At 39.3% G+C, this 20,462-nt stretch overlaps 1 protein-coding gene across 1 annotated transcript in view; it reads right to left on the bottom strand.

The window, feature by feature from the left end:
- The window catches only part of LOC102514818 (probable maltase-glucoamylase 2), an 84,672-nt gene that overhangs the window by 7,153 nt on the left and 57,057 nt on the right, over positions 1–20,462 (bottom strand). Inside the window, 11 exon segments of the mRNA XM_032483525.1 lie at positions 2,196–2,245; positions 8,891–8,979; positions 10,117–10,241; positions 10,651–10,707; positions 11,126–11,210; positions 11,316–11,464; positions 12,019–12,135; positions 12,225–12,259; positions 12,545–12,678; positions 17,509–17,647; positions 18,992–19,076. Of these exon segments, the coding sequence (XP_032339416.1) occupies positions 2,196–2,245; positions 8,891–8,979; positions 10,117–10,241; positions 10,651–10,707; positions 11,126–11,210; positions 11,316–11,464; positions 12,019–12,135; positions 12,225–12,259; positions 12,545–12,678; positions 17,509–17,647; positions 18,992–19,076 (1,065 nt within the window).

Raw genomic sequence — 20,462 nt, 5'->3', positions numbered from 1 at the left:
AAGCCAGTTGATAGCCTGAAATTGGCTAACATAGTGGGAGTACGTATACCACAGAAATTAGCAAGTACTACAAAGCAGCTCCCAACCCTCATAACCCCATACCAGCTAGACCACCACTGATAATAATTACTCCCAGAGGAAGCTTGCTTTCATTTCAAGCCACTGATCCTTAGGAAAAATTCCATCAAATATCACATAGAAATAAGAATCCATTTATCACTACTTAGGAACAAAAGAAGAATGGAATTTTAGAGTTAGAAGCTATATATGGGAAATCTAGTATTTTATAATTAAGAAACAGATAAACAGGAGAAATACCTTCCTTTGGTTGAATAACTATTTAGCAATAAAAATAGAACTAAAATCCAGGATTTCTAGATCAACAGCTTCATTAAAAAATAATATTTTGGGAAGAAAAATAAGAAATCTCCAACTTTTCTTAAATTAAGAAGAGATGTTACATGCTTAATTAATATACAAAGTCTTGCATTTAGTTTCAAAAAGGCAAATGCAGGATGGAGATGGCATAACCTAATAATCATGTCTATGAAAATAACTTGAAGGTTTTAGTTGACCAGGAGATTTATATTTGCCAAAGATCTGATACATGTGTTCAAAAAAATTAACACAGTGTGAGGGAATAACAGTAAGAAAATAGAGTCTAGTTCAAAGGAGCTAATAGTTAGGCAATGAGCCAAATAAACATTTATTGTTTCATGTCACTAAGGTTCGAAGGTTGTCTGATGTGCAGTAGGAAGTCCATGCCAACCTATAGAAGTGTAATGCAAACCATATATGTAATTTAGCATTTTCTTATAGCTACATTTTTAAAAAGTAAAGAGAAACAGGAGAAACTGATTTGAAAATATGTTTTATTTAACCCAATCTATCCCAAATATTGTTAGTTTAACACATACTGAGTAGAAAATATTAGTGAGATATTTTATAATCTTTTAAATATTTGAAACTAAGCTAGTCATATTTCAAATGCTCAGCAGCCACTTGTGGCTAGTGGCTACCACAAGACTGCGTGTTGTAGTGAAGCTCTAAGATATTCTCTCTCTCCTGAGCACCATGCTTTACGATAAATCTAGACTAACTGCAGTCCAAACAGAATAATCAAATCTGGAAACCAGTATAAGCACAAAACAGAGGAAGTATGAAGTCAGATGTACAATTCCAGGAAGAGAAGACAGAGGGGATATATGACAGATACCTTCAAATACTTGAAGCACTATTATGTAGAAAAAGCACTGTTGTTATAGTATTCCTTAGTTAAACCAGCAGGTTAACATTATTGAGAAGCGGAGTATAGGTCTGGCATAGAATGATCCTCCTACTTTATTAAGAATTATATAGATTGTCCATGGAATCATTTAACATGCCTGGTAGACTGACTGTAGGATCATCTCCAATTATTCACCCCTCCCTACCCATCCCCCTTTCCATGTAATTTTGCAGTGCCCCCACCACCATCACCATGGGGCATTCTGTTCCACCTTTGCCTCTGGGCTTGGCCATGTGACTTTGCCCTGCTAATGAGATATTAGTCAACTTGATGCAAACTGAGGTTTTTTTTTTTTAAGTGCTTAGGCATTTCTACTTCTATTTTTGCCCTCTTTCATAATTCGGAAATGCTCATGCCCAGACCTGCCCATAAAGCCATCTGACTGTGCCCCTCCCCGATATGTGACGCCTTCCCCTGCCCCCACCCCCCGCCCAGATCATCCAAGCAGCCTAACATTCTCATGACTGATTGCAGACGGAAGTGAGCCAGCCAAGACCAGCCAAATCCAGCGTAGAGCATATGAACACTGCAAATCTATGAGCTAAAAAAGCATTAATTGTTTTGAGGCTGTTTGTTATGCACCACTGTTGTGCAACAGATAGCCAATCTACCGCTTATCCTTCAAAATTTTATCAGCCAGAAAATGTTATCTCATCTCCTAAATGCATCACACATTAAGGACTCATTTTCCCCCAGCATTACATGAATTACAAGTTTCTTTTCACAGAGTGATGGCATACTGGATAATTGTCAAAATAAGAACCGTTTCTTCTTTAATGTCAACAGACCTGATTTATAAATGTAAAGGGGGATACTAAAGGGATACTATATTTCACATTTTACCAATAATATTTAATCTGTTAAACAAGTGGGAGAGGATTTATAAAATTCAATAAAATAGTCTTACCTGAGCTGCTGTAAAGTTTGCCAAGAAGTAGTTTCCATTTTCATAGGTGTCTGCAAGCAAGAAAAAAGAGTAAGTAACTACTCATTGTTTCATCTGTAGCAGATGATCTTGCATACAGTCAGAAAATACCTCCACGGGATCACAGTGATCAGGATAATCATGACCCCTCTGAGGACCACTAAAGATGGTCCCTGAGGGAATATTTCCCCCCAGGTTAGTACATATGGAAAAGGGTGTTTTGAGGTGAGGGTCACGAGGTTGAAAATACAAGAGAATCTGGGCTGAACTAAGGCAAGACACCACAGGTGAAAAACTGTGGAGGCTACTGAGTTTTCTTTTTTTCTGTGCCTACAGAGCATGCACATAGCCATGAGAATTCACGTGGCTGTGATGATAATGGCTCAAAGCTGAGGAGGGTGGTTAGGAATTCAGGCTTTCAAGTTAGATTGACGTGGATTCAAATCCCCCCTTGTGTACTTAGTCGTTGTGCAAACTCAGGCACGTTACTTAACACTATCACCTGTAAAATGGAGCTAGTAATAGAATCTGTTAATAGAATTAATGGAGAAATAATAGAATCATGGCAGTGACGTACATCACATGCTGCTTGTGCAGAATAAGTGCTCAAAATTTGGTGTTCACTATCATCATCAAAGTCATCATCATCTTCATCTTCCTCCCTACTCGTCTCTCCCTATTCTTAGTGCATCCTTCCATGGTGCTCTACACCCCAAGCCCTTCTGCCTCTATAGGACTTACTCCCTCAATCTCCACCATACTCTCTCTGCTCTTCCAGGTTCCAGTCATACTCCAGGGCTCTCCATTCTGACAAATCCTTTACTTGATTCTATGTCAGGCTACCACATCTCCTTTTTGCTGTCATATGTCTCAAAAAAAAAAAAAAAAGTAGCTTCGACTTGTTATGTCTGTGTGCTCAACTTACAATTCAGTTCTACATCTGCTACACTACAGCTCCTCTGTTTCCTTTTTTCACTGAATCTGGTCCTTTCAAAATCACCAGTGACACGGTATAATGAATCTAAATATCTTGTCATGATGTTCAGGGTTTTTAGCCTCTTTTTCTACACATCTCCTCCTTGAAATACTCCTTAATTGATGTCCAGTTTACTCATTCTTTTCATGTGGCTTCTTGAATTCCTATCTCTGAAAAGTCAGTCTCATTTCATGTCTTGTTCTTGGGACTTGTCAACATTCCATCTCTTACCAATATTCCCACATAGTCTCTCGCTGAACCACTAATGCTCTTCTTTGTTTTCTAAATTACCGCCACTCTTGTGGAAACAAACAATTATAAAACCCATATTTTTTAATTTAGCCCTGGTAGAAAATGTAACCTAAGCAAACACTATAGCCTCTTTTAGCAGCTTTAATTTAAAAATTTTAAAGAATGGGATTCTATTAATATAAATGACTTAAGATTAACCTTGAATTGACTATTAAATCTCCTAAAATATAAGTAAAAAAAAGTTCAACAAATGATCACAAACTTGTTACCAGAAAAATTAAATTAAAGGTATACTTATTCTGTACCTTTGTGTTTTAAATTTGAATTTCTATGTGTGTTTGGTGAAAAAGAGCAAAGAGCTTCTTTATAGAAGTTAATAAGTGTGAAAGTTTAAAACTTTCAGGGACTATTGATTTCTAACCTTGAGGCTAACATACATTTGTTGTAGGAAACTAAAATTTTAATAGAAAATTGTTTTTCCCTGAAGTTTTTGACATATATTGCTCATAGTGGGCTGATTTTACACAGTAAGTGTGGTGCTATAAACCCAATACAGCATCAATCATCTAGTCCTAATTAGCTCAAGCTGTAGAAAAGATCCTAGATTCCCTTACAACGCTGGTTCTCAACCAGCAGTGATTTTGCTGGTGGAACATTTGGCAATATCTAGAGACATATTTGGTTGTTACATCTTGGAGTTGGGGAGAGTGCTTGTGGCATCTCATGGGTAAAGGTTGGGGGTGTTGTTAAACATCTTACAGTTCACAGTTCAGCCACCATCAATAATAACTATCTATCCCAAAATGTCAGCATTATCAAGGTTGAGAAAACCTGCTTCAAAAAAGGCATGTTCTTAAAAAAAGAAGAAAGTTAGAAGATGCTTGCTTCCTGATTTCAAATCTTACTTCAAAGCAACCATAATCAAGAGAGTGTGGTACTGGCATAAGAACGAAAAATATATGTGTGTGTAAATAAATATATATGTAATTTTAAGGGAAGGTTTATTTCTGTGTCCATATTATATATTTATATTTAAATATACATAAATATATATATAATTTGTTTTATTTATATGACTCCACATGATTTCATTTATATGAAGTGTTTAGCATACATAGATGTATAGCTACAGAAAGTAGATTAATAGATGAAGATATATATCTTCACATTTAAAGTCAATTGATTTTCAACAAGGGTGTCAAAACAATTTAATGATAAAAGAATAGTCATTTCTCAAATTGTGCTGGGACAACTGGATATGCATATACAAAAGAATGAAGTTGGATCCCAACCTCATACCATATGCAAAAGTTAACACAAAGTGGATTAATGCCCTAAATGCTTATATTATGAAACTCTCAGAAGAAAACAAGGGTAAATCTTTGTGACCTTGGATTTGGCAATAGTTTTTTAGTATAACACAAAAAGCACAAACAAACAAAAAAAGAAACATTAATTTGACTTCATCAAAATGAAAAACTTTTGTGCTTCAAATGGACACTCTTAATTAAGTGAAGACTATCCACTGATTGGGAGAAGATATTTGCAAATCAAACAACAGATGAGGGATTTGTAAATAGAATACATAATGAATATTTACAATTAAATAATAAAAAGGCAATCTAATTTAAAAATTGGCACTGGATAGTAATAGCCATTTCTCCAAAGAAGATATATAAGTGGCCAGTAAGCACATGAAAAGATGCTCAGTGGCTTGTTATTAGGGAAATTAAATCAATCAAAACCACATGAGGTATTACTTCATACCCACTAGGATGATGATACTCAAAAAAACAGATAATAACAAGTGTTGACAAGGATGTAGAGAAATTCAACCCCTCATGCTCTGCTAGTGGAATGTTTAATAGTGAAGTAGTCTCTTTGTAAAAGAATCTAGAAGTTCCCCATAAATTTAAACACAGAGTTGCCATATGACATGGAAATCCTACTTTTAGCTATGTACCCAAGAGAATTGAAAAAAATATGTTTATATAAAAACTTGTACACAGATGTTCATAGCAGCATCATTCATAATAGTAAAAAAGTGAAAACAACTCAAATGTCCATCAACTAATAAATCGATATATAAAATGTGGTATATCCATACAATGGAATATTATTCAGCCATACAGAAAGAATAAGGTACAGATACATCATGATTGAATCTTGAAAACATGCTAAGTGAAAGAAGCTGGTCATAAAAGACCATTTTTCTATTAATATGACTCTACATGATTCCATTTACATGAAATGTTCAGCATACATACATGTACAGTCACAGAAAGTAGATTAGTAGACGCCCAGGGCTGGAGAGAAGGGGGCCGGTGGCAGAACTGAGGGGTGATATCTGAAAGGCACAGGGCTTATTTTGGGAGTGAAGAAATTGGTCTAAAATGGGTTGTGTAATGGCTGCACAACTTAGTGAATATACTAAAACCACTGAATTGTACATTTTAAATGGGTGAATTATATAGTGTGTAAAATACCTCAATAAAGCTGTTACCAAAAAAAGTTAAAGTCAGTCCCAAGAGCTACAAAAAAGAGAATTTCTTTTTTATAAAAGTGTATTCTTCAAAAACAATTTCTAACTGATTAATCTTTAAATCCAGTGTATAATTTCTATTTATCGGTTTATCATTCTACTCATTAGTCTCTAAATCATCACACCCATATTTCCAAGCTCTGTACTATCTATCCCAACCAGGATATCCCACAGGCATCTCAAACTCAACATGTGCAAAACTGACCGCATTATCCCTCATCATGATAACAGCATCACTTCCTGCCTAGCCACCCCAGTATACATGGGGCATGATCTAAGGATGCAAATAGTCCACAGGCATATTGGCAAGAATGTCACTGAAGTGGAGTGTTGAATACCTCATCATGGCCATTAATTCTTTTTGCTATAATTTCTTATTCACTAAACAAATCCTTGATTAAAATTTTATCTTTCACATAGACTTCATTTAAGGAAAAATACCTACTTACCAATAGATGGGGAAAACTTAGCCCATTAATAAATACAGTTCTTAAGTTTAGAGACTGGAATTGTAACAGGGTACCAGAACCCTTTTTAGGCCAAGATACAAGAAGCACAAATCATAAAAGAAAAGCATGAATAAACCGATTTTTATCAAAATTTAAGTTTGCTCTTTGCAAGACACCGTCATGGAATTGAAGGGGCAGTCACAGACAGGGAGAGCAAATGATATATCTGATAAAAGACGGGATTAACACATAACTCCTACAGCTCAACAACAAAAAGACAGAATGACACAATAGAAAAATGGGTGAAAGATGTAAACTGATACCTCATATAAGAAGATATACAAGTAGCCAAAAACATATTATAAGATGTCCCACATCAAGGAAATGCAAATAAAATCCATAATGAGATGCACTATACATCTACTAGAATGGTTAAAATTTTAAAAACTGGTAACAAGTGTTGGTGAGGATATAGAAAACTGTAACTCTCAATTACTGTTAGTGATGGGAAACAGTACGGCTACTTTAGAAAATAATTTGGCATTTTCTTCAACAGTTAAACGTACACTGACCCAGCCTAGCAATTTTACTTCTAGGTTTTTACCCAACAGAAGCGAAAACATATGGTTACAAAATGACTTCTACCCAAATAGCCATGACACATTATGCTTAATGGCAAAAAAAAGAATATGAAACAACTAAAATATTTATCAATGAGTAAACGGATAAATAAATTATAGTACTCCCACAAAATGGAATGTCATTCATGAATCAAAAGTAATGAACTTTTACATGCAGTAATAGGGGTGAATTTTTATACAAATGCTCTTTGTTAAGTGAAAGAAGGTAAACACAAAAAGGGTATACACTGTATGATTCTATTTACATAAAACCTAGAAAAGACAGATCTAATCTATGAAGACAGAAAGCAGATCAGCAGCTGTCAGGGGCTGGAAATGGGGGCTGGGAGGGAGGCGCAGTTGCTGGAAAGAAGTAAGAGGGGAAATCTTGTGGTTATGAAAATATTCTATATCTTAATTGTGGTGGTGGCTACACAACTGTATCCATTTGCCAAAATTTATAGAACTATACTTAAAATGGATACACTTTATGTAAATACAGCTCAATCAAGTTGATTTTTTAAATTTAAATATTTATGTAAATAAACTCAATCAAGTTGACTTTTTAAAAAAATTATACTTCTAGGAATCTACCCTATGCAAATAATCTGAAATGTGAACCAAGGTTAATAATCAAGGCTGTTATTTGTAACAAAAATGAAGGAGAAGAGAGGGTAACAGCTCAGTGGTAGAAGGCATGCTTAGCATGCACGAGGTCCTGGGCTCAATCCCCAGTACCTCCATTAAAAAAAAAAAGAAAGAAAGCATTTTAACAACAAAAACTGAAAACATCCTGTATAGAAAGTAACTATAGAAAGTTAGATAAATTATGACATATCCTTTCAATGGAATATGATAATCATAAGGGTATGATAAGGTATACTAAAAAATCTAGACATTTATGTCATGTTAAGTGCAAAGAAATAGGATTCACAAATTAAATATGTAGTATATTTTAGCAACACAAAAATAAGCATTATTTTAAGAAATATGAAAGCAAAAGGTAATACAGCAAAAATATTAAAAGTGGTTATGATTTTTCTAATTTTTTAATCTTTAAAATATTTTTAATAGGAATATATTTATCCTTATAATGAAGAAAACCAAAAGGAGGAAACCTTTAGAAATGTTTTACTATTGAAAAATAAGCTATAAATTCAGTAACTGCTGCATGTTGTAAGATTAGAACCCTCTGGTCCACAGTAGTAAGTATTAGAAAATGGTCATGAGTTGGTGACAATGTGTCAATATATCTACAGAAATGCCTGAGAAACACAGTATTCTGATGACAGCGACAAACACCGATTATCTACAGTAGAACTATCACATCCCCAGACTGGGGAGAGAAAGCAGTATTTCATTGATGTAAGTATCCTTTTGACAGTATTTAATTCCCTATTTCTGAGACACCAAGAAATTTCTAAGCTCTAATTTGTCTCCTGAGCCGGCCTACTTGGGAGGAAAAGGGTGCCTGGTTAGAGATGGCAGCCCAAATAACAGAGCCTGGTCTGTGAACCACTGAGAACGGGTGGTCAGCTTGATATTTGCACCTGCACTTTTATCAGAGCCGAGACAGTAATACAGAGATAACTCAGCCTGCTAAATCTGTAACATCAGACTGATGAACCCACAAAGCTGGGGACCATATACTCTTCTATTACAATTATGGCATAATATGAATGAGCAGGCAAAAGTTGCAAAAATTCTCCCAACACCATTGCTTTATTAATAATAGCAGAGATTGAGACAGGCTTTTGGTTCATGCCGATTATACCCTGAGCCTCCATGGTGTGGATTTTTGAATGCTGTATGGGGGGCCCTGGAAAGTTCATACTCACCAATGCTTTGTCCATCATCCCAGAACAGCTGACCTTCAGCTCTCCCATTGGTGTCCAAAGCGACAATCAATCCCATAAACTGTTGTCGACTATGAAAAAAGAGTTATTTTTCTCTAGATTGTAGGTTGTAAGAATGAAGGAGAGCTTCTGTTGAAAATATTACTCACCCAGAAAAAAAGCAAATGCATTAAAAATGCACATAAAGTTCTAAAAATGGGTAAAATGAGATCAAATACAAGATACTTAAAAGCTAACAGAATAAAACATCTACATTTTAATGAAATATTTGATATAACTTCAACTTTCAAAAATCAAATAAATATAATTTACTTACATACACATTATAGGTAATATAAGAAGTTACTTCTTTAGGAAGAGGCACTTCCCCCACCAAAAGTAACCCTTTAGTAGCTTCCAGATTGCTACGGAATAAAATGCAATGTATTTATCCTGACATTCACAATCCTGCATGGCCTGAAGCTAATCTGTTTGAATTGTATTTATTTCAGCCCTCTCCCTTATCGGTGCTCCAGTTAAACTGAATGGTTTACTATTCCCCAAATCCAATTCATTATTCGCCTTTTGTTCTTTAATCCTCCCAGAATATCTCCTTCTCTTGTCTTCAAACATTCCAGTTCTATTTTTTCTTCAAGACTCAGCTCAGAGCCCTCTTTCTCATGAAACCATGATTTACATCACAAGGTTGAAAATTAACTTCTCTCCTTTTGATTTGGTTCTTGTTATGTGTGTCTCTACTAATATAACATGTGCTCTTTAATGTAATATGTATGAGTGTGTGTTTGTGTGTGTGTGTGTATATTGTGTGTGTGCATATATACATTTACACGTACGTAACCTTTCCTTGAGTTCACCCAAGTTGACCTGGGAATGAGCACTAAAACCCTGGGAAGACATCACAAATCAAAGAGCTTATTAATATTCCTAATTTTTAAAACAATATGGGAAGAGGTATGTGCTGCTACCCTCCAGAAAACTTTAACCCAGATCTTTGATAAGGAGCTACAGATTAAAGATCTCCCCAAGACTGACTTCATGCACTCACTCTCCCCCAGATCTCACTTGGAAGGTACTCAGAGAATCAGATCGGTGAAACTGTCCACGTTTAGTTGATTTAGCCCCAGAGCCTCAGTAGAGATGGGCCGCTTCCTATAAGGCTGCCTCATGATGGCAAAGTGAGGCCATCAAACCCGGCCCCTCTTCCTTACCTGGACTGAGTGTTCATTGCAGGCTCCTGCCAAGGCAGGATGTAGCCTCCTCGGATATGCAGGTTGATATGGTCAAGGGGAGCCTCCAGGATTTTCCACTCACCTGTCGATTCACTGCCAGATTCCTAGAAGGGAGGATATAGGCAAGGAATGATGACCAAAAAATTGATAAAATGAATGCATGCTTTATTACAAGTCTCTCCTGTCTAAAGAGGTGTGTTGGAAAGTCACCAAAATACTGCAAATCTAAGGAGAAAACCTCTGATTTTCAGCTTTGCTAACAACTCTGAAAATCTAGTCTTTTCTCTGTATTCTCCAAAAAAAGGGGGTTGGAGACAAGTCAATGTAACACGGGTGTCAGATTTTACCTATTTATGCTTTTATGGATATTTTATTTAAGCAAATCTTGCACGGCTGAAAGACTGAAAAGTATTGCCTTAGAAAATGAACCCCTGGAAGTTAGGAGAAAGTTCCAGCCACCTATCACGCCTGCACAGACCAACCTGGTTCTTCACAAAGTATATTAACTCTTACCGTGCTATAGTCATACCAACGGGCTCTGGGAAAATAAGCACGGATCTGAAAAGTGTTCTGCAATATAAAATCAACACATCATTATGGCTATTCCAATAATTTAATTTTAATTTTATAATTCTTTCAGTAGAATTAAGATTAAAAAGAGAATTTTATTAATGATTTTAAGAGTTAGAAAAGTTTTATTGAGAAAGATCCTGGGAAATTCTTCTTTAAACACACAGAAAAATAAAAAAAATTTAAAGGTAGATTTTGTAAGGATGCAAGGTGACAAGACAGTAAAATTAGAAATCAATTGTGGTTGTAAAGTTTTGATTAATGGAGCCCTTAAAAAAAAAGGTAAAGATCTCCCTTAGACGTTCTAGAAACGCATTTGCCTGAAAGTAGTGAACTGTACAAGATAATCTGTACAACGCCCTTCCTGTACTTTAGATTATGCGATTGGAGGGTTTTTTATCTGTGATGGAAAACTCACACTTTCCAGCACGGGGCTGATTAAGATGGCAGGACCCAGCATGAACTGACGGTCTATATCCCATGTTGTGTCATCCTTTGTAAACCTTAAAAAATAAACATGAAAATCCACTCATACTGTTATGAGAGTGGCAGAGGGTCATTCACAAGACATCCGAGACCTGCTGCCTGGGGAAACAGGCTGTACTCACTCATGGAGAAGGGGTCGGACTACGGTGGTGCCCTCAACGTGAGCCTTATGCATCAGAGTATAGAGGTAAGGCAGCAGGGTGTATCTGGTCTGGAGGGCTTTTCTTGAGAACATCTCAAAGGTTGAGTTCCAGGCCACAGGATCTTGTCTCTGAAAGGATAAACGAGCATATGAAAGATCACTTCCTCTTTACTCCATCAGTGGTATCAGAAAAGGACCAGCAGGCACATATCCCATATGTAGGTTACACACTCTTCTTTAATTTCTAACCTTCCCTTTCCCTACAGATGCCATCTTACTAAACATCTTGCTTCCTCCTCTTGACCATGGACTCCTCAGTACCTGCACAGGTCCAGCCTTGGCCCACACATGTGTACAGCAATGAGTCTCACTTCATAACTTGGATAGATTTAGATACAGTACCAATCCATTGTTCTTAAAAGCAAAGGGAGCCTCTTTTACTCGTCAGCCGCCGAGGGAGCCATAAACACTTCTCTCCTCTGAGACACTAATCGCCCAAGAGATGAGAAGTATATTCCTGAACATTGTTGATAATACTGGAGTTTTGAACTCTGTGGGTTTTCCAAGAAATAGAGTTGCTGGTGATTTTTATAATTTTTCTCAATAAGTATGAGGCTTTTGAGGGTGAAAAGGAAGTTGTGATGTGAAGACACAAAAACTCTGCAGTGGAACCTGCTTCTCACCCTTGTCCCGAACGTGTTGTGGTTCCTGGAGAATGGATAAAACGCCCCCAGCTGCATCCAGCGAACACACATCTCATATTCAGCCTCTCCAAAGAAGCCGCAAATGTCTGCTCCTGTCTGAGAAGACGCAAAACCGGAGCATGAGGTGGGACTTTTGTCACTGAAATCAGCCTGGGTAATTGGTAATGGCCCCCTGTAGGACTTACATAAGGTATTCCAAAGAGACTGAACTCCATCATGCCTGCAATGAAAAGATACAGCCGTGTTGGACTAAGAGCGGCCCCTTGGAAGGGTAGGTAGGTTTGACCTGTCTCTTCTGCACCCTCAGCATTTGAAAGCTCTGAGCTGCTCATGATGAAAAGATCGAAAGATGGGTGCAGAATAAAACCCATACCCACAGAGAACTCAGGTTCTGTTGATTTTCCCAACCATTGGGATGATGATTGGACATAACCAGCGATGCTGAAGAGCACACAGTCCAATCCCCTCCCCTCCAGGAGGGGCCCCTGGGAACAAGCCCACGCACCAATGATAGATTTCCTCAGCTGGTCCCACGCGGCCATGTTGTCTCCCAGCCAGTGTCCTCCCCAGCGTCCAGAAGAGGGGAATGTGGAGCGAGTGATGACGATCCCTCGCTGTCCTGTCACCTCCTGCACAGCTCTGCTCAGAGGGGAACGGGGAGAGTGAGCTGAAGGTGAATTTGAGGATGGACAAGTCATGGAACTTTATCACAGAGTAGCTTCAGCCTGGACCGTAGGGCGGCAGTGGTGCTCCATTCTGAGCCAGAGAGCTTCTTCCCTGAGAGCATCTACTGTTTAAAAGTGATGCTAAGAGTCCCAGAGAACTTCCCAGCAGAACAGCTGGAGAGACAGCATCACCTAAAATGTCGATTTCCCTTCTTTAAACAAAAAATCTAGTAAATTAGCTGTCTACATAGAGGTAGGAGGAGGGGTCGGGTGGGGTGGAGGTATTTATAGAACAATGACTCCATCCCAGGTATTACATTGGTCACGTTCATGTGCACTATCTCACAACCTTGGCCTCCTTTTACTGTCAAGAAACTGAGCTTCAAAGAAGACAGATAATTTGTCAGTCATTTAAAGAGCAAGAAGGCAGATCTGGGACCCAAATAAAAGTATATAGGACCACAGCGCTTTTTGGTAATAAGCACTCTATTAGACTACTCCTGAAAAAGTAGGATAAATTTTGCACCCCGGGGCAGATACACATAAAAGATGTTTAAATATCTCTCGATGGAAGATCAGTCTTCTGCTCGCAGCTGCAGCCAGAAAATAAAAACAATGTGAGAGAAAAATCAATGGAACAGAAGAGAAAATCTACTGACAGATGCTAGTGTAAGTATATGATATAATCCAAATATTTGCTAAAGAAAGCATCACAAATCAATAGGCAGAGATAAATTATTCAATAAAGGATGTCAGGAAAAGAAGAAAGAAATGCAAATTGTCTATTCAAGAAAAGCTACTAAATCTTGGTAAGATAGTGAGGTCTCTGGGATTTTAACTTGAAGCACGTCCCAGCCCACTGCATTCCTAGTTCACTGGCATCAGAAGTCAGCAGCCTTGTAGCAACCAGAGTTCTGACCTTTTGGAGAGCTCTGTTAAAAGCACTATCCCCAGAGCACAATAAATACTTGTTTCTAACTTCCAGTTGCCAGGAAAAAGCCTCTATTGCAAGAGGGTTATGGCCGCTTGATTTGACTCAGAGCTCAATTCAGCAAGGAGAAAAAATCCCCCCCCACCCCGCCCAGGAAATTACCAAAACCAGGACAGCTTTCTGGCAGCATTGTAGGTGCTCAGTCTGAGGCAAAGAAAAGTGTGGCTGGGAATTTAAAAGTAAATCCTGGAAAACTGGAGCCTTAGAGACCTTTGAAAACCCCCCACATATTCCTGGGGATCTAGGAGAGGGCACCTGCCCAAGGCTGTGCGCAAGTCCCGAAAGGAACCATGAAGGGAGGTTCCCTGACCCACTTCGGGCCGAACCTGAGCCCCTGAATGAGCAGGAAGTGAAAGGCCAGGCTGTCTCCCAAACTGCCTGAAGTGTGAAGGCTGCCTTCTCGTGTGTATTCCCTTGGCAGAGGGTAAAAGACGGAGAAGAAGGCATTCAAGGTGCCCAACCGAGATGGCCTTCGTGTTGCCCTCGGCTTGATGAAACTTTAGGCTGGGTTCCTCCCGACTCCAGGACTCAGACCTCCCTTTTCGTAGAGCATTTACTTTAGATACATCGAACTGTAAATTCTTTCTCTACTTCCTTGAGATGTAAATCTTTTTAAAAGCCTCTGGACAGACTGGTTTTCTAGCCTTAGAATGTCTTTGTCAGGAACCTGGGAGCCTTCCCTTTGAAATGTAATCAGCAAGGAAGACAGTGTCCGGATCCGGAGACTCTGCAGGAGGCTGGGAGCCTAACTTCAGCAGGGTCTCCTTGCTCGAAGTAGTAAAACTATCTCCTGCCAAGTAAGATAAGAAAAGTTTTCCGCTGAGTAAGGCCAACTAGCAAAGGCCTACAAACTCCCTACCCAGCTCTCAAAAACTCTCCAGACCTTTGTTTCAGTGGAGTTGAGCTCAGACCAAGTTCTGGTCTCTCTCTCTTACTATAATAGCCTTAATAAAGTCTCCCTTGCCTGTTTAACTCTGTCCAGTGTAAGTTTTGTTTTGACAAATGAAATCTTCTGACTGATCACTAGCTGACCACAGAATTGTACTGATCCAGGGTGTCCCCAAGGAAGTCAGGCTTAAAAATGAAAAAAAGTCTAAAAAGGAGGAGGTGGGGAGATACCAGAGAACTCAGTGGCCACACACTCCAAGAGAATATAGAATCTACAGAATGAGACAGAGAAGTTGCTAAACAAATAAGGAACAAAAACTAAAACAACAAAAATTGTAACAACAAAAACCCAGAAATAACCAACCTGCCAGGAGTCAGGGAGGGATTTAATGTCAGCGTTGTTACAATTTATTTTCTAAAATGTCCAGTTTTCAACAAAAAATAAAGCCATGAAAAGAAACATGGAAGTATGGCACATACACAGGAAAAAAAGCTGCCAACAGACAATGAACTTTAAATCAGATATTATAAATATGTTCAAAGAACTAAAGAAAAGCATATCGAAACAATGAAAAGTATGACAATGATGTCTCACTAAATAGAGACAATCAATAGAAATAGAACTTATTGGGAAAAAAGAAAAAGAAATTCTAGAGTTGATAATACCAAAAAAATAAATAAAAAACAACCAAATAAAAAAATGGCCAGATCTAAACAGACATCTCTCCAAAGAAGACATACAGATGGCCAACAGGCACATGAAAAGATGTTTAACATCACTAATTATTCAAGAAATGCAACTCAAAACTACAATGAGGTTAGCACCTAACATCAGTCAGAATGGCCATCACCAAAAAGTCTACAAATAATAAATGCTGGAGAGGGTGTGGAGAAAAAGGAACCCTCCTACACTGTTGGTGGGAATGCAAATTGGTGCAGCCACTATGGAGGACAGTATGGAGTTTCCTTTAATAACTAAAAATAAATATGAAAACGAATATATGTATGTATATACATGACTGGGACATTGTGCTGTACACCAGAAATTGACACATTATAACTGACTGTACTTCAATTAAAAAAAAAAAAGAAAAGTAAGGGGGGAAAAAAACCTAAAAATAGACTTACCATATGATCTAGCAATTCTTCTTCTGGGCATATCCAGAGAAAACTCTAATTTGAAAAGAGTCATGCACCCCAATGTTCATAGGAGCACTTTTTACAATAGCCAAGATGTGGAAGCAACCTAAGTGTCTACTGACAGATGAATAAAGAAAATGTGGTATATATGTACAATGGAATACTACTTAGCCATGAAAAGAAATGAAATAATGTCATTTGCAGCAACATGGATGGACCTAGGGATTATCATACTGAGTAAAGTAAGTCAGACAGAGAAAAACAGTTATCATATGATATCACTTATATGTGGAATCTAGAAAAATGACACAAATGAACTTATTTACAAAACAGAGAGACTCACAGACATAGAAAACAAACTTATGGTTACCAGGGGGGAAAGAGGGAAGGGAAGGATAAATTGAGAGTTTGGGGTTAGCAGATCCAAACTACTATGTACAGAATAAACAACAAGGTCTTACTGTATAGCACAGAGAACTATATTCAATATCTTGTAATAACCTATACTGGAAAAGAATCTAAAAAAGAATATATATGAATGTACATAGTCAATGGCTTGTAGTAACCTGTGATGAAAAAGAATATGAAAGAATATGTATATATGTATAACTGAATCACAATGTTGTACACCAGAAACTAACAAAATATTATAAATCAATTATACTTCAATAAAAAAAGGAAAAAAAATATTTTATTGCTAAAAATGCTAGCCACCAAAAAAAAAAAAAGGAAAAGAAAAGAAAAAATCTGGAGTTGAAAAATACAATAACTAAGCTTAAAAATTCACTAGAGGGACGGAGGCTCAACAGGTGTTCTGAGCTAGCAAAAGGAAGAGTCAGTAAACTTGAAGACAGGTCGATAAATATGATCCTGTCTGAATAACAGAAAGAAAAAAGAATGAAGAAAAGTAAACAGAACCCCAGAGGCCTGTGAGACACCATCACATGTACTAACATACACATAAATAGAATCTTAGGAATAAAGAAAAAGAAATGGGCAGAAAAATATTTGAAAAATAATAGCAAAAAACTTACAAAACTATAAAATGTTGCTGAGAGAAAATAAAGGACACCTCAAGACATGGAAAGACATCCCATGTTAATGAATCAGAAGACTTGATACTTTTAAGATGGCAACACTGCCCAGACTTCTCAACGGATTCAGTGCCATCCCTATCAAGACCCCTTGTACTATTTTTCAGAAATTGACAAGCTGATTCTAAAATTCATATCAAATGAAAGGGATGCAGACTAGACAATCTTGAATAAGAAGAACGTAGAAGGGCACACATTCTATGATCCCACTTTGATGAAGTGTGCAGACCAGGCAAACCATGGAGACAGAAAGCAGGTCAGTGGTTGCCGGTGCTCAGGAGGTGGGGACAGGGTAGGGAGTGACTGCTAATGGTCTCCTTTGGTGATGATGAAAAATGTTCTAAAATTTGATTGTAGCGATGGCTGCACAAATCTATGAAGATATTGAACACGACCTACCTGCACACTTTATTATTTTTATTGAAGTATAGTTGACATCCAACATCCTGTAAATTTAAGGTGGAACTGCAGTACATTAGCCATTGCAGCGATACACAGCACCTGCTCACTTGAAACGGGTGACGTCAGCGACCTGCCGGATTCATACACCTAAAGGTATTTTGGTTGCTTGGGCAACTGTGCCTGATATTCTGCCCGGCATCATGGAGGTACAACTCTATGTGTATATATGACAAGGAGAAAGTAACAACGTGGAAAATGATCTAGCCGCCAGTGACAAAAACACACTCACTCGTATGTGGGTCTGGTCTGGGCCCAGCCGTACAGGCTGTGCACGTCGTAGTGCCGCACCGGGGAGCCGTCAGGCAGGATCTGCTGGCTCTCCATGCACAGGGTCTTGCTGCTCAGGCCCCTGTCCCTGGACTCCAAATCTGGGAGGAAATGCTGAGTTACTTCTTGAAAATCACTAGAAATGCCCCCCATCTTGGCATTTCTCTGTTTCAATCAACAACCTTGTTGTCGGTAACGGCTCCAGTGTCATGAATTCACAAAATCAATGTCCTGTGGCTTTATGATCAATGAAGGGTAAGGGCAGGGTATGCAGCCGAGAAAGGCACCCTTCCTGTTTGTTCCATCTCTGACATTCGGGGAGCGCTGGCCCAGCCCATCCGCAACGCGATGAACTCCTTTGTTTTTATGACTGTTTCTCCCACTAGGTGGTGATCTTCTCAAGGGAATGAGTCTCATTTCAGTCACTATATTAATGTTGCTAAATCTTTCTGATTTGTCAGCACTTGCCTAACACACACAATCATTAAATTAAGGAAGGAAGGGACGAGGGGGAGAGAGAGAGGGAGGGAGGGAGTGACCTACACACCAAGAAACTTGGATTCCATTTTCCATCCCACGGAGCTCTGGTCTAGGGCCTTTAAGAAACGGAGTCACAAGTCACTTCTTTCCCTAGATTTCTGTAAGGTGAGAGCTCAACTTTCTAAGAAGCCTTTGAACCCAAGGTCTCATGATTCTCTGCTTCTTGTACCACAGGGCAACCAGGGGATGTCTTTCATGAAGCGGCTGTGAACATGGGCAGAAAGAGTGCAGGGCCCAGCTTTCCATCCTCTAATCAAAAGAGCATGTTTGGTGTGTGTGTGGAGTGTGTATGTGTGGTGAGTGTGTGGTGCGTGTGTGTGTATGTGCTGTGCATGCGTGTGTGTGATGTGTGTGTGGTATGTTGTGATGTGTGTGTGGTATGTTGTGATATGTGTGTGGTGTGTTACATGGTGTGTATGTGAGTGGTGTGTGATGTGTGTGGTGTATGATGTGTGTGGTGTGTGTGGTGTGTGTGTGGTATGTGATGTGTGTGTGGTGTGTATGATGTGTGTGTGATGTGTGTGTGTGGTATATGTGTGGTGTGTGTGGTGTGTGATGTGTGTGGTGCATGAGATATGTGTGTGGTGTGGTGTGTGGTGTGTGATGGGTGTGTGGTGTGTGATGGGTGTGTGTTGTGGGGGGGTAGCAGTCAGGCCGTAGCCACCACCGTAAGCAGATGCACGGTACATTGCTTGGTTTCTTTCACACCACATCATATCATTATTTCCATGCTTGATTTAGCTATTTTTTTTTTGTATTTTTCAAGGTTATTCTATTTGGGATTTTATGTCATGTTTTAGAGTGTTTTCTCTCTCCAAAATTAGGCTTCACTTTGACAATCAGAGGAAAAACTTGCAGGGGTTTTGAGCAGGAAAGCAGTTTGATGAAGTAATCATTTTACATACGTGGCATATAGGGAGGGTTATTGAGAGTCTCATCCCTGCAGCCGCTGACAGAGCCATTCACAAAGTTTGATGGTTCGTTCATATCCTGCAATGAGTTAGCAGAAAAGATGCCGCGGTGTCAGAGGCAGGATGGCCTTTGCCGCGATGACACTGACCTCACAGAGATGAGCGCTTCTTATCCAGGCCTTCGCCCCAGCTGGTCCCTTCACTGACCACTCAATCTCAGGCATCGACTCAGACTCTAAGAATTCATGTTGGTTTAAGAAGAGTGTTAAACTCCTGGTTTACTTGGCATTTTTAAGCTTGTGGGTATTGTTACATCGTGGAAAAATATTGAAATTATACTGGAATTGTGGCCGAAGAAAATCTCCTCTTGATTCACCTTCCCCCATAACAAGCCCATCTTTGTTTTTCTACATGTGGACGTCCCACTTTTTATCTGTGGCCGATGGTTCCCACGACCACCTTCCCCTACTCTCAGTCTGATAGCTTAGACTAACTCTGACATCAGCATAGACCCAACACAAGGACGAGCATCTTCCTTCCTGCAGTAGATGAAGTCCTATACGGTTGTCGGTAACTCAGAAACAGATCTGGGCATCAGATAAAACTCGCAGGGATTTACGGCTTAAATGCCATAAAGAGCAACCCGAGATGAATGCTCATTGTCTACTTTGTCCATGAGAAAGTTAAACCTCTGTGTATTAGATTGTCTTAAATGGGACAGATGAAAAGGCAAAGGCAAGTGTTGGGGGAACTGTTGGCTGTTTTGACTCATTCAGCACCAGCTTCCCTCCAGTGGAGCAAACATCCCAAAGCTGTCGGGCTCTGTGTTCCTCAGAGCCACCCCATGTCGTCGCTGTTCGCTATGGGTAAATCTGGGCCCTCTTGTTTGTGTGTCTGCTCTGTGCCGAGCTGTCTTAAAGACGCAGGAGTCCAGGGAAACTGAGTGTGGCCTGGAGGTTTGTCTCTGGGTGAATCGGACTTCTTGTAGCCTGGCCCAAGCTGGAGAAGCTCTTCAGAGCTGGCCCAGAATACGCCCAAGATCTCAGGCTTGTGCACAGCAGGGAGGACACTGGGACCCCAACACGCCTCCCATCCCTAGAAAAACACAGGTTGAGGAGCCTTTGGGCATGTGTCCCAGAGACGTCTCAGGAAGCCCTGCTCTTAAGCTCAACCGACAAGCATCACAAGCGTCTGAAAGGGCCTTTGAAGCCACTCTGAGGAGTCTGGCCAGCACCACAGTGAACACGTGTTTCCTATGATTCACGCCTTGCCCACCCAGCTCTGCTCTGTATCACAGGATGGGCTCTTGGGCTCCCTTAGCATTGGCCTCTGTGTAGGTTTGGCCAGTAGGAAGCAAGAGGTTAGAGGGCAGAAGACAGGGTTTGTCCCTCTTTCTTTCTCTGGCAGCATCTCCAGCAGCGACGCCACTGCCTCTGTGGGCTCCAACTTCCACCAGGCAAGACGC

This window comes from Camelus ferus, chromosome 7 (genome assembly GCF_009834535.1).
Source record: "Camelus ferus isolate YT-003-E chromosome 7, BCGSAC_Cfer_1.0, whole genome shotgun sequence".
In the NCBI taxonomy this organism is placed as follows: Eukaryota; Metazoa; Chordata; class Mammalia; order Artiodactyla; family Camelidae; genus Camelus; species Camelus ferus.
Note: the sequence above shows the minus strand (reverse complement) of the source record. Positions and strands in the feature narration are given on the sequence as shown.